At 40.0% G+C, this 14764-nt stretch overlaps 1 protein-coding gene across 10 annotated transcripts in view; it reads left to right on the forward strand.

Annotated features, from left to right (window-relative positions):
- Positions 1-532: 532 nt before the first annotated feature.
- SRRM1 (serine and arginine repetitive matrix 1) overlaps positions 533-14764 on the forward strand; it is a 29706-nt gene continuing 15474 nt past the window's right edge. For 4 of the 10 annotated variants that reach the window (XM_067724351.1, XM_067724391.1, XM_067724369.1 and 1 more), the window contains exons 1-9: positions 533-689; positions 3296-3385; positions 3694-3816; positions 5946-6116; positions 6769-6884; positions 8184-8387; positions 8850-9044; positions 9334-9453; positions 11868-12142. In XM_067724351.1, coding sequence (XP_067580452.1) covers positions 669-689; positions 3296-3385; positions 3694-3816; positions 5946-6116; positions 6769-6884; positions 8184-8387; positions 8850-9044; positions 9334-9453; positions 11868-12142 — 1315 coding nt within the window. In that variant the 5' untranslated portion in view covers positions 533-668. Of the gene's footprint in view, positions 690-3295; positions 3386-3693; positions 3817-4105; positions 4236-5945; positions 6117-6768; positions 6885-8183; positions 8388-8845; positions 9045-9333; positions 9454-11867; positions 12143-14764 lie in introns of those variants that run through there. The other 6 variants (XM_067724377.1, XM_067724400.1, XM_067724386.1 and 3 more) reach the window with 4 other exon arrangements.

Below are 14764 nucleotides of genomic sequence, written 5' to 3' on the forward strand. Positions count from 1 at the left end.
GGGCCAGAATGCAGATTTCACTCATACTGCATAGCTCGGCTACTTCAGGGCCGATCTCCGTAACTGGCAAACTCGTAAAAACAACACAGTCACAACTTTCATAACGACACGGGCGGCCCCACTAGCGTCACTCTGAGGTAACAGCTTTTCTCTTCAATCGCTCCATGGGTCCCCCAGGGCGGGAGGCCTCCGCCACTACGGGTGGAAGGATGGGTCAATTCACGCTCCGGGAACAAGGCCGATTGAGCTCCACAAAAGGATTCGCAGGGCGGGGCGACCCGACGACTCTCTCTCTCTCTCTCTCTCTCTCTCTCTGTGTCTCTCTCTCTCTCTCTGTCTCTCTCGCTCTCTCTCTGTCCTCTCTCTGTCTCTATCTCTGTCTCCCCCCCGCCGCCCCCCCCTCATTGGTTGCGATCGCGAGGCTTTCCTCCCGGACTGGCCACTGGGGAGGTTCTGAGCCTGGTAGCAGCCCGCCTACTTGAACGCGCGTGCGCACGCGTGCCGGGCGCTCGCCACACTGGGCAGGCGCGGCCTCGTGTCGGCTGGTGGGTCGGGTGGAGCGGCGCGCTCTGCGTCCCGGCGCTCGGCTTTCCCTGCCGGTCCCGCCCTCCGTCGCGGCGGCGCGGTGCATCTTGGGATAGGGAGCGATCTCCGAGCGAGGCAGCAAGATGGACGCGGGATTCTTCCGCGTAAGTGGGAACGCGGGGATCTGGGGTGAGGTGAGGGGCTTATCGGTAAGGCCCGAAAGGAGGCCTGAGCTCGGGACGGGGTAGCCAGCGAGCGGAAGCTTCGAAGATCCTAAGGATCCTTGGTGCCAACGGACGCTCCCCTCTGCCCTACGGCGGGGACCGGTGCGCCCCTGCGCAGTCTCCTCCTCCGGAATCGTCCCCCACTACGCGGCGGCGACGGTCGCCGGAAAATGGCGGCGGGAATGGCCCGAAGCGGTACCTCGCCGCCCGCCCGCCTGCTTGGCGGGGCCTGCGGGCCGAGCCGTGCGCGTCGCCGGGTCCTGGGGCCTAGCGGACCCGCGAGGAGGAAGTCCCTGGGGGGAGGCCGGAGGGAAACCCTGAGGTGACCGGCGGCTGCAGGGTCCTGGGGAGGACGGGTTTGGGGGTACCGCCCCAGGAGAGCGTGGACCGGAAGGAGCGTTAAGCCGCTTTTCTTGAGAAAGCGGGCGCCGACCCCCCCCCCTTCCTGGTCTACGCCTTCGCGAAGGCTCGGGGTCAGAGTTCGCGGGAGCTCCCGCCCAATTTGATATCCCTTCAGGGAGGGTAACGCCGATAATTTGTGGTTAGAACGTTTGAATCTGAGACTCTCGGGGCAGAGGGTGCAACAGAAAGTATGTGCGTATATGGAGGCGGGGGAATGGGGTGGATCAACTCTTCTTCCCGCTCACCGTCCCTCACCCCTCACCCTCCCCGTTTGTTTTACTCTTTTGAAAGTCCGCTGGAGGAAAGTTGCCTCACTTGCAGACGGGGACGTTTTTTCGTTGTAGTTGCCCCTGAGGGCCCGTGCTTTATTGGGCGCGTGCTGGAGCCTGTTCGTCCCCTTTTTCACTCCTGTAGGGAATGAGCACCCAGTCGAGATCTAGATGGGTGGGCAAGTGACACTAATAGGACTAGAGTCTGCAAATTCTTTTTAATGCAGAACGGACCGTATAGAGACCAGTTGGTCTAAGTCAAAATCTATATGTCATGTAAGTTGGCTCTTTCCATTCTCTGAGCATATAATATGCAGTTTGTATGTGTGTTCTTAAAGGAAAAGTTAGAAGAGGGGAAGACCGGGACTTTAGTAAAGATAGCTCTAGACACTCCAAAACCAGCATTGAAATTTCTTTTCAGTTGACTTTAAATGTGCTAACTAGGTTTTCATTAAAGTTTTGAGTGTTATTACAGGCATTTGACTTAACGCAGACAGTTATTTGACTGTTCTTAGGTTATGCAAACAGTACTATGGTTATTTATGTAATGATAGTTTCAATTGAGTTTATCAAATTTTCACACTGCAGATGAACTCTCCATTTTGTAATTTCTATCAAAGTATTTTGTAGTAAATACTCAATATTTCTTATAGTCTGAATGGAATATTTTGAAACATAGCCTATTCTTTTGATTTTTTATTTCCTATGGAAAGGAATTCCAAAAGAAAAAGAGCAAGATGGCTGACAAATTTAAAAACGAGGTTTGCTTTTAGTGTTGGTAAAAATCTGGAAGAAAAGGGTGCAGTGTTTATATACTGCCTACAGTTCCCTAGAGGAGTTGATTGGATTGGATTTAAGCTCTGAGTTAAAAGATATTAGGGCAGTTATCCTTTTAGTACACTGTCATTCAGGTAGTAAACTGAATTTTTCAGTTAAGGTAGAAATAGTAGCTTTCATTTGCTGGACTTCTGCCACATGCCAGTTACCATATGTGTATCATTTCTGATGTACACAGCCCTGCAAGGCAGTTTTTAGCAAGTAAGGAAACATTCCTGGAGAGGTTAAGTAACTTTGAGGTCATATGGCTTAAGTAGTGGCAGAGCTGGGATTCTAATACAGGTTCTTTACCTTCCTAAAAGAATTTTCTTGACCACTTTCCAAGGGACAGTGGCCAAATCCGTGAACCAATCAGTAGATTTCATATCACACCCAGCTATTTCCGTATTTAATTGGGCCAGTGGGAATGACAAAACTCAGACTAGTGATTACTTGATGTCCTAATGTAGTATTTGTAAGCTCTCATTTTTCCAGTTTCTTTACAGAAATTGAGTTTATTGAGGTAAACCTATATTTCTCCTGCATTCCAAGTTCTGAAAGTTGTGAAAACTAGCAACATAGTCTCAGGCTGTTCTTTCTCCTTTTCCCCCTGTTTATATGCATTGCCACAATAATTTTGCAAGCATGCTACTGGCTTTCAGAAGAGGATGAAGCTTAATGGTCTTGTTTAAAAGTATGTGTTAGCATTTTCTGTATTTCATTTAAAACCCTTAAATGTCTATTAGCATAGAAAGAGGTGAAAAAGATACACCTCAAACTTAACTTGGTTGTGGAGGAGATGTTAGGTTTATGCTGTAGTCTGCATGTTGTTTGACTTGTTACAGTGAGCACATGTTTTGTAAATTTTAAATAGTCAAGTTTTCAAAACGTTAACTCTGTTGTGAAAAGAGTATACATTTTGTACCTATGAATATTAGCGATGGTGTTTCTGTTTACTTGATTACTCTTTCAGCTGTAAAGGTCATAGCCATCATTAGCTGATAAAAAGCAGGAATTTAACTTTGAGCTCTTAATTGAAATGTGTTTCTCTTCCTGCAGGGAACAAGTGCAGAACAGGATAATCGGTTCAGCAACAAACAGAAGAAGCTACTGAAGCAGCTGAAATTCGCAGAATGCCTAGAGAAAAAGGTATTCTTGTGGATAAACTGTCCTACACCTTTATAGCACGGTTGATTCAAACATTTTGGTTGTTTTGGAGATGGACTGTAACATGAATACTAAGGAAAACATTTGTAATTAAACATTTTCCATCTTCTAGCCACAACAACACACACACAGAGACTAGGGCAAACAAATAAGGATGAGCTAAATTGTACCATGCTAAACAAAAGAATTTCATAAGCCAAAAGGAACTTCATTAGACAAAATTCTTATGTGAGCTTTCTTTTAGGGTTGTGAAGTTGTACTCAATAATAACTGCCTGCATGTTTTATCAGGTGGACATGAGCAAAGTAAATTTGGAGGTTATAAAGCCTTGGATAACAAAACGAGTAACGGAAATCCTTGGGTTTGAAGATGATGTTGTGATTGAGTTTATATTCAACCAGCTGGAAGTGAAGGTAATAATATACAAATGGCTCTTATTTCTGAATATGTGACATAATTTTGTGAATCTATGGAAACTGAATTTTTCTATGGAGTACAAATATAGGAGGGTTATTTTACAATGTTTGTTGTGAAAAGAATTCACTTTGTAAACAACTATTAAGGCTGGAAGTTTAGTGAAGGTACATAGTTTTGAAAGCTACACAGGTGAAAAATCAAACTTATTGTTTGTAATTTTGCTGTTACATGTTAAGTTACTTTGACAGCAATTTTCTAATGATAATGTGATTTATGATTTAAAAGGCCTGAACCAAAATGGAAGTTATTCCTTGCGTCTGAAGTATAGCACCATCACCTTATTAGGTCACAGCAGAGTGAGTGTCCCAATGTCGCTCTGACCCAACTCCCTTGATGATGCAGTGTGTGTTTGGAGGTGAGTTGTGTAAAGTGGCCGAACATCAACAACAACAACAAAAAAAAATACAAACAGGAAAGAGCAATGGGTAAATCTATACACTGCTCTTTAAAAATACTATTATGAGATGGACTTTTATGTGAAGCATGAGGGGCAATTCTGATTTGATTGGATATTGTTTTTAAAATAATCAAGGAACTAAAGTTTTTAGTTGTAGCTGCATGTCAGCTAGTCATCACTTACATCTTAGGCACAGAATTTTTTGTTTACATTGTAGTTAAACTTCAGACTGAAATAAATTGACAGTGTTATTAGAGCCAGTAAATGTAATTGTTCCTTTCTTCATACGTGAGATAATATGAGATGACGATAGAATTGATGTTTAAAAACAGTTTTATTATAAAATAGTTTGCTATTTTGCCACGACAACCCAAAGGACAGTAAGATGCACCGTATAACCTTTTGGCAAATATACCAATGTGAATTTACTTTTACATTAATCCTTTTCCCAAAGAGTTCGCCCTTGTGTTTTGACAGAACAGTTGGCATTTCAACTGATAAGGTATTTCTATTTTTAAGATACAATTTGGTAATTACGTTTTATTTTGAATACTTTCAAATACTATTTAATTTTAAGAAAGTGCTTCCTTTTAAATGTATACATTTTACTTAGAAAACCAGGAATATGGGAAAACGTTTTTTAAATGATGATTAAAGATAGAATTTATTAGAGAAATGCTTTACTAATTTGTATTTTAGTGCATTTTAAAAACCTAAGTATCTGGTAGTATTCCCCTTGTAGTGAGCATGAGATTAAAGTTTAGAACTTTTTTAAACAATCTTTTCTTTTTTTGTGGTTGTGTACTCATTATTGCTTGTTCGTCTTTTGCAATTTAGATAAATGATATAACATTAAACTCAAGGTGGTTGAGTTGCAGTAGGGAGTCGGAAGCAAGCCAAGGGAACATCTTTCTCTACAGGGGACTTGGCGATTCCAAACCCCCAAGGTTCCAAGAAGAAACTGAAGACACCTGGAATCTGTACTTGCTTTGTGCTATTGAGCTGTGCTTGTTATATGGACCTTGTTGCTTGACCAACAGATTTAGCATTTAAAAATCCAGTTATTTTTGAGAAATCTTGACCTCTTAGCTCTTTGTGGACAGTTGAGAATTCAAGGCATTGTTATAATAGATTTTCCTTATGTAGAAGTCAGGCTTTCAGCTTAGTCTTCAAAAGTTAGAGTGCATGCATAACTTGTTAGTTTTCATAACTGGACAGTAGATATTTTATAGAAAGCTATCTACAGTGTTAGAGAGAAGTGAACAGTTTATGTACTTTTCCATTTCTCATTGAGGGAAAATTTCCAGGCAAGCAAACACTTTCCTTATTAGTAAATGCAAGAATTTGTGGATGTTCCATGATGGTTTTTAAAGTTAATAAATGTAAGGCCCACTAACAGCCATAGTCTAAAAATACTTACGAAATCCACAAAGGATTAACAGGCTCTCTGATGGCTTTTGGTAGAGTGAGAGAGAATTTGGTAATCTGTGCTAGAGATTATATTGCTGAAAAACTACTAGGGAAAGCTATTTTTAAAATAGTAAAGAATATATATGTATCTAAGCCCCTATGATAGACTTAAAAAATACTAATTTAAATGAGTTTTAGGTTGGTCAGTTGGTTTGTTTTGAAGTAACCTGTTTCTCTTCCTGTCATGTCTTTTTGCAGAATCCAGACTCCAAAATGATGCAAATCAACCTGACTGGGTTTTTGAATGGAAAAAATGCTAGAGAATTTATGGGAGAACTGTGGCCCCTGCTCTTAAGTGCACAAGAAAACATCGCTGGAATCCCTTCTGCTTTCCTAGAACTGAAGAAAGAAGAAATAAAACAGAGACAGGTAATGGCCTTTTCTTTTTTGTAATGTTTGATTTGAGAGAGTAGTATCCAGACTGCTGAGACACTGTAAATTTTACATGTCCCAGCTAGGATAAGTATGTTTTCCTTTGCTGTGATATATTTGAACGTTCAGTTTTGGTTCTTTACTTCTCCCACTCCCACCCCGCTACCCAAACAGAGAGTTTAGAATGTCATTGTTCCAGAGTCCAATGATTTGGTAGATTTAATTAAAACAAACAAAACAAAACAAAAAAAATATATATATATATGTATGTATATATATATGTATGTATGTATAGTACATCTAGCTTAAAAGAAAATTGAACTTTAATAACAGTGTAAAAGGTAAGCACAAGCTCTTCATATAGGCAATACATGTTAAATCACAAAAGATAAATGTGATTTTTTTTTTTTAAAGTAAGCTTGAAAACAGCCACTTTTTTTAGTTCATCTGTTAGGGATTAATTTTCAGCAAGTATTCAGTACCAATCTTAAAGTGTGTAGTATGGATGAAGAAAGAACAGTCTTGCTGAAAACCAGGGGCTGATGAAATGACAGTTATATTTAACATTGGTGTTTATCAGGTGTAGTCTTCAATTTGCTTGTTGATCTCAAATGTTCAACTGTTTACTTTGAAAACCTGATCTTTACAGATTGAACAAGAAAAGTTGGCATCTATGAAAAAGCAAGATGAAGACAAGGATAAGAGGGATAAGGAAGAAAAAGAAAGCAGCAGAGAAAAGAGGGAGCGGTCTCGAAGCCCAAGAAGGTACAGTACAATCTGCATACCTAATATTTTATGAGTACGTTAGGTATTAAAGTATTTTGTGTCCAGAAAGTTACACAGTTAAAAAGGAAGCTAACAGCACTATTTAGAGAATTTCTTCCATCATACAGTTTTCATGGTGAGCTATGGCTTGACTCTGGACTAAAATATTTCATCTTTTTTTTGAGAGAGATCATCTTTTGACTATAATAATTATCTCTAAAATCTTGGTGAATTAGTCAACCCCCTAATTCCTAAATCAAAATCTAGACTTATCTTTCATATTGCTTTAGTTTAAATTATTTTGAGTTATTATTTTAATTTACTCCGATTTTTTTTCTTTATTTTTTTAATTAGAAATCTGTACCCACTAGCCCTTCCTATTGTACTTACCTAATTCCCTGTTCTGCGTTTCTTAGATGGTTGTGCTGAACCCAAAACAGATATTTGCTTTCTTCTTCCTTCCATTGAGACTGTGGTTAGGTTCCCATTTTCAGCTCCACAGTTCAGCTTTATATTTGTGGTGAGTGGTGAGAATTCCATTAGGCTTTTCATTTTTAGGGTTCTGCTAATTTCTTCATAAATGTGCTGGAATTAGTAAAGAGAGGAGGTAATATTTTTGTCCCCTTTATTTATATACTTGATATTAAAAGCTGCTTATGAGGGAAGCAGTATTTCTAGAGTTATGCACAAATCATAATGATAACTGTTTGTTGATGAACCAGGTCTACTGTTTTACTTCAGGTTAGGGAAACTATTATTGAAATGGAAAGGGAGCTTCTCTTCCAAAAAAGCTATCTTACGCAAGTTTGATATATTTATCCTCTTCTGAAGAACATTTTGCTTTAATTGCACTAGTCATTTTTTCTGGAATACCTAGACTCTACCTGATGAACTCTGGTGGGATCTGTCTGCACCTAAACTCTGTTTTTTTTAAGGTTTGACTTATTATTATATATTTCCTTCCTTTTATGCATCTGCTTCCTCTGAAAAGTTGTTCTTTGGTCTTCTCATCTCTGGGAATGATTGAGAACCTAAATCTAGAGTCCTACGTCAATGTGTTCCTCTGTTATAACTGGTATACTGGAGAATGTTGTTATCCTTCATTTGCTTGTTTTTCTGGTTTTGTCTTGGCCCTTTCCCTATTAAGTAAGTGTGATAGGATATCTTATTTCCATAAGGAACTTCTCAGATATAAACAATAATAGTGTAGTTAAAAAGGTTAATCTCACTTCTCCTTTTGACCGTCTTCCCCAGTCCACGTTATTCAAAAAACCTGAAAAAAAATTGCTTTCATCCTAGACGCAAATCCAGATCTCCTTCCCCTAGAAGACGGTCTTCCCCTGTCAGGAGAGAGAGAAAGCGCAGTCATTCTCGATCTCCCCGTCACAGAACCAAGAGCCGGAGTCCTTCCCCTGCTCCAGAGAAGAAGGAAAAAACTCCAGAGCTCCCAGAGCCATCAGTGAAAGTAAAAGAACCTTCAGTACAAGAGGCCACTTCTACTAGGCAAGTACATAAAAATTCATTTATAAATATCACAATTTTAGGCTGTTACTAAGTGACTGTAAATATGATACCTGTGTGTTAGAAAAAATACTTGTTTTACTTGTAGATTTTTTAAATTATAAAGTTGGCTTGTTGAAAAGAAATTCAGATTGTATAGGGGAGTATAAGTAAGGTGACCCAAAGGTGACCACTGCTATCTGTTGGTTGTGTTGCTTCAGATATTTTATATACTGTAACTTGCCCTTTTTTCCCCCACTATTATGGACAGCTTTGCACTTTTAAAAAAATGTATGTGATTAGAATTGTTAGTTCACTGGATTTCACTGATGTGTATATATCTTTCTAGATGTCTTCATGGATTTTGAAAACTTTTTAAAGAAACAGCTTTTTTATATTACTGTATTAAGACTTAGGAGTCTGAATAGAAAAGGCACAAAATAAGCTTTTTCTCCCCCTACACAGTGACATCCTGAAAGTTCCCAAGCCTGAACCAGTACCAGAGCCTAAAGAACCTTCTCCGGAGAAAAACTCCAAAAAGGAAAAGGAAAAGGAGAAGACCCGACCAAGATCTCGGTCGCGTTCCAAGTCAAGATCCCGGACACGTTCTCGCTCTCCTTCTCATACTCGACCGAGAAGGCGCCATAGATCCCGATCAAGGTGAGTAGTGGCTTTAAGATCTGCATAGATCTTAGATTTTATGTGCTACTCTCCTAGGTAGAATTAGGTAAATTATATCAAAGCTGTGGAAAACATTTAGCACAAATGTTACGCTTTGGATTTCCAGCAACAATTTAGGGACACTTTCTAGGTTCCATTAAAAATCTCTACACAAGTAGAAAATTGTGTCCCTTGAAATCCATTTTTTAAATGTAGCTGTCGAGAAAACTATTTTAAGGAATTCATTCCTTGCTCATGATTTACTCAGATTCTAATTCTGTTATGGCAGATCATACTCACCTAGAAGGCGGCCAAGCCCAAGAAGACGGCCATCTCCTCGAAGAAGAACTCCACCGAGACGAATGCCTCCTCCACCAAGGCACAGAAGGAGTAGATCTCCAGTGAGACGGTGAGAGTTTTGGGATTTTTTGTTTTTTTGGTTTCTTTCAGTTTGAAATTGTCAGGATGTACAAAAGTACACCATGTTTGTTTTAGGCTAATCTTTGAATTAGTGCTCCCCTGGAAAAAAAGAACTCATGAGTAATAATAGGTAATGTCTTAATAAGAGATACCTCATTTGAGATGTAATGCTGTTATTTGTGCAGTGATAACACTAGTCTAGTGTTGGAAAATAAAAAACAAATTATTGGTGAATTTGTGTTAATCTTACCAGTTATTTGTGTTAATAATCTTTACCACTTCAGACCCTACCAAGAAATCCTATCAAGTAAGGGAATTAGCCACCTTCTCCCTTTGGCTTTTAATTACCACTAGTTTCTGAATATAGATGGCTACAGAGCCAGTAAAGTGCTTTACCAGTATTAAAATAACCCATTTGCGTTATACCTTTCTTAATGTGTCTTTTTCACATTAAAGAAGAGTACTTATTGTAAACAATTCAAACAGAAATGAGATGAATTGAAAATTACCCACAATCCCATTCCATAGATTTAACCGTTATTAGCAGTTTGGTATCTATTTTTGAAGAGACTGGGCATAAAAGTCACTGTCAATACCAGTGTTCTTTTTTAAAAATCATTTTTAAATTAGCATAAGGTAAAATGTTAGGATCTATAACTTTTAACAAAAAGACTGTTGCTACACCTGCCCTAAGTGGAGGCATGGTGCACTGGTAGCAGAGTTTTGTGCGTTTTTTTTTTTTTTGCGGTACGCGGGCCTCTCACTGTTGTGGCCTCTCCCGTTGCGGAGCACAGGCTCCGGGCGCGCAGGCTTAGCGGCCATGGCTCACGGGCCCAGCCGCTCCGCGGCATGTGGGATCCTCCTGGACCGGGGCACGAACCCGTGTCCCCTGCGTTGGCAGGCGGACTCTCAACCACTGCGCCACCAGGGAAGCCCCTGTGCGTTCTTTATGATGCATTTCACGTGTTTTTTTGAAGGAACTAGTGGTTGTGCTTCAGATTATACTTACGATAGAATTTTTTGTGTTTTGAGTCTATAAGGTATTTTCAAGGAACCAAATCAACTTGGAAATAAAAGAGGGGAAGCAGTAAGGTCCGTAATTTTGTTTCTGCAGTCTGAGGTTTTTCAGAGTCCCTTTTTTTTTTTTTGCGGAACGCGGGCCTCTCACCGCCGCGGCCCTTCCCACTGTGGAGCACAGGCTCCGGACACGCAGGCTCAGCTGCCACGGCCCATGGGCCCAGCCGCTCCGCAACACGCGGGATCCTCCCGGACCGGGGCACGAACCCGCGTCCCCTGCATCGGCAGGCAGACCCCCAACCACTGCGCCACCAGGGTAGCCCCTAGGGTCCCATATTTTTAAAAAAGATACTTTTCGGGAATTCCGAATTCCGAATAGGATTTGGCGCTTTCATTGCTGTGGCCTGGGTTCTGTCCCTGGTGGGGAACTGAGATCCCACAAGCCACGTGGTGTGGCCAAAATAAAGCAAAAACAAACAAGATATTTTTCTTTGGGGACGGCTTGTCAAGGTATATTGAACCATTTTTTATAACTAATACTAAAAATTACGGAATTGATGTTATTACCGATAACTGAGACTGAAGATGTAAATGGTCAGTCAATTTAGGCATCACACTTTTCTAAAATTGATTGTTTCTCCTTTGGAGAAAAAGTAATACTGGTGCTTTCTAGCATAAGATCAGTGGAAACAGCTACTTCTTATATTGGAGTTTTGCAAGCAGCCTGTTTTAATTGCTTACTGAGCCATTTAACAGTCAAGATAATTTGCAGATTGTGTAAGATTCCCTTTCAGCCAGTTTTTATCTCACACTTAAGGTAGGGTTTCTTTTTTTCAGGTTCTCAGGAATTCTTCCGCCAAAGGTGAATTCTGCAGGTACACATAATTGCAACAGAACTTACCACAAATTTTGCCGCAGAATTCGAGAGTCCCCTGCTTCTAAGTTTATGTAGCTAAATGAATTCCTAATCTTGCACGTTTTTTTAAAAAACGCAACATAAAGGTTGCATGACATTGTGTTATTAAATGAAAAAAATACTTTGCCACCCAAATTTTGTATGCAAACTCCAAAACACTCATATTATTCCTAAGGAGGGAAGAGACTGGTTAGTTATTCTCTTATAGCACTTGACATATTTTATAACTACTGGAAAGACAACTCAGAAGCATTTATCAGAAGAAGTTATTTAGTTAGTCTCAGAACTAGCTGTTTCCTGTCCTAGGTTATGGTTTTGTCTCACATTAAAAAAAAACCTCATTTGTGTGCTTAGCTACATAAACTCAAAAGTTGGATAAAAATAGCTGTATTGTTGTGTAAACTGTACATGCCTGTAAGGTCATTTTCTGTAAGTATGCAGTTAATGAACATGAGTACTTTATTCCACAGAAGAAGGCGTTCATCGGCATCCTTGTCCGGGAGTAGCTCGTCCTCTTCTTCATCTCGTTCCCGGTCACCGCCAAAGAAGCCTCCAAAGAGGACATCCAGCCCCCCTCGAAAAACTCGTAGGTTATCTCCTTCAGCAAGTCCTCCGAGGCGAAGGCACAGGCCATCACCTCCAGCAACTCCACCACCAAAAACTCGTCATTCCCCGACACCCCAGCAGTCAAACCGTACGAGGAAAAGTCGTGTTTCTGTCTCTCCAGGGAGAACTTCAGGTAAAGGTAAAAATCAAGCACATAAAAACAACATGTTCTTTCTTCATTTGGCCACAAAATACCTAGTCAGTTGTTGCTGTCCCCTACTCCCTTCAAAGTATGAAGTTGCTGGGTAATAATTGTATGTCATGTTTTTTATAAATTTGCTTAGAAGCTCACCTTTTCTTTCCTGCTTTAAGTTCTTGTTGTTTGTTGAAATGGAGTTTACATGTAAAAGTGTTTTGTTTTTAGCAGTACCCTCTGGCACTGAGTAGGTGAAGTGTGCTGTTAACCAGCCGTGGGCTGTTTGAGTTGGGGTAGCTTACCGAAGTTTGTGTTGTCATGGTAAGGGATCTTTTTATTACTATGACACCGGTTAACTTTTTTTTTTTTACTCTGCAGATTTTTTGTTTGATATCTTTTTTGAGGACTTCATATTCTGTTTTATTTCTTTCTTGGCCACATTGTACTTCCTAGGGAGGGACGTGGTGTCCTCCTAAAAGCTGATTGGTTTTTTTAATTTAGGCCCTAGGCAGGGTTCTTCTGAGTATTGTCCTTGCTTTATTCTGCAGATTGATTTCTGAGGAATTTATGATCTGTGATCCTGCCAGGCAAGTAGAATGCCATGTTAGTCTGAGTGAAGGTTGTGGTCCATTGGGGTTTGTTTCTTTAGCATTAAATATACGTGGAGAAAAACTATGGTATCCATTTGAATTGGGCCTTTGTTGCTTAGGACTGGAATGATATACACAGTGTGATAAGTGAGTAGTGGGGGAGGGGAGATCTTAAAAGAACTGTTATAGTAATTGGATGTTAAGGAGCATTCTGTAGATTAATATATACTGGGGTTGCTCTGATCACATTTAAATTTTCAGATTATAAATGAAGAAATCAGGGATACTTCAGGCAAAATCTTGACTATGTTTTTATGAATTTGGTGAGAGCAGGATTTCTAATCAGCACCCTGCTGCTTCATTTGTGTCCACCCTACCACCACCCACTGGCCCCACAACCTTGCAGTGTGGCAGTTCTAGAAAGGCAAATTTTGCTTTTTTGATCTGTTACTGTGAGGTATAGACAAGCTGTCAGAGTGAGGGGGGAACTGACAGATGATGGTAATTTGTAAAGAGTAATGTACAAATTATTTTCTGAACCTTAACAGGTTAATTTGCTGATAACATAAATATTATGTGGTCATTTTTGTTGAATTGGCTCTTTAGACTTAGGCAACTGGATAATAATAGAGAAACCTTTAGGTCTTACAGGTTCAGACACAAGTATGGGAGGGTTGTCTTAAGATCACTTATTTTCATAATATCATGTCTCATATTACTTTTTGTTCAAAATAGTTTCCAGTCACCGTGTCCACATCTGATGCCTGTTGTCCTAACCTATTTTTTCTTTTCCTGTGAAGTTTTTGCACTTCTGAATACTTCTTTCCTTTGTCTGGAGCCAGAAAGTTCTCTAGTAAAATAATAGTTTGAATGTTCCCATCTGTTACTTTGCAAAAACTCATCAGATTATGATTTTTCTGTTTACATCACATAGCCAAAGGGTAATAAAAGTACCTGAGCAGAGGACTGAATCCTTGTTAAATAGGTTGATTGTTAAGAATTACTTGTTAACCTTTGTTAGAGTCTGCACAGATACCAACCTCTTGTGTCTTGATATGTTGTCGGGAAGAGTGGGCTGCTGCTTTCCTGGAAACAAGTCACAGTGGATATGTACATAGGAGAGAAGTCAAGGTGGAAGACAAAGGGCCAGTAATGTTCCTGTGGCTTATGGGACAGGTCTTCCATGTCCAAACAAAACCCAGCCAAAGAGATTGACTGTGGGTAGTGTAGTGAGAGCCTGCCTTTTGTCCACTGAGGCTGAATATTGGTTGTAACTACTTGGAGATAAATAGCTTTTTATAGTAAAACAATCCCAACCCTCTGTGATGAAATTTCAGAGCTAGGAAAGACTTCAGAGGTTGTCATAGGTTCTCAGGTTAAGTGAATTGGTCAAGGTCAGCCATCCAGGACTAGAATTTGGGTTCTCATTCCCAGTTCAGAAATGTACACTTTCCCAACTTTCCTACCCCCACATGCCTGTTTTGATTGCTAAAGGAGGGAAATAGAAGGCAGGGTAAAGTTTTTCAGCTTCTGTACCGGGTAGTATGATTTCAGAAATTCCTTTCTTGCAGTCTCCATTGCTAATAAAAGCATTGATAGCATTGAAGTGTGATAGAGTTTTCTTTTGTGTTTCGTGGGGTAGTCATCAATCAGGGCTTTAAGGTTCTGCTGTTAATAGTGGGTGCATGGAGTGGGAGGGAGGCAGGAAAAGTATTTTGGAGAATTAGAGGTAAATTATTTGGAGCATAATATACATTCTCATCTGAAAGAGTCCTCAGGACGCATTTTGTAATCGATGGCATGTCATAGTTAAATTGGCATTATCTTAGTACATAAAATAGTGCTTTGAAATCAGTGGAATATTTAATGAAGTATGTTTACAGGGGATCTATACATATGGTGGTGGTAATAATTTTGAGTTAGATCAGCATAACCATATGAATGTGCTCTGTAGATACTTACGGATTATTTTACTAATTCTGGTCACAGAGTGACTTATCTTTACAAGTGATCTTTTGAGCAAGTCTGCAAGGTT

Source organism: Pseudorca crassidens, chromosome 2, assembly GCF_039906515.1.
Source record: "Pseudorca crassidens isolate mPseCra1 chromosome 2, mPseCra1.hap1, whole genome shotgun sequence".
NCBI lineage: Eukaryota > Metazoa > Chordata > Mammalia > Artiodactyla > Delphinidae > Pseudorca > Pseudorca crassidens.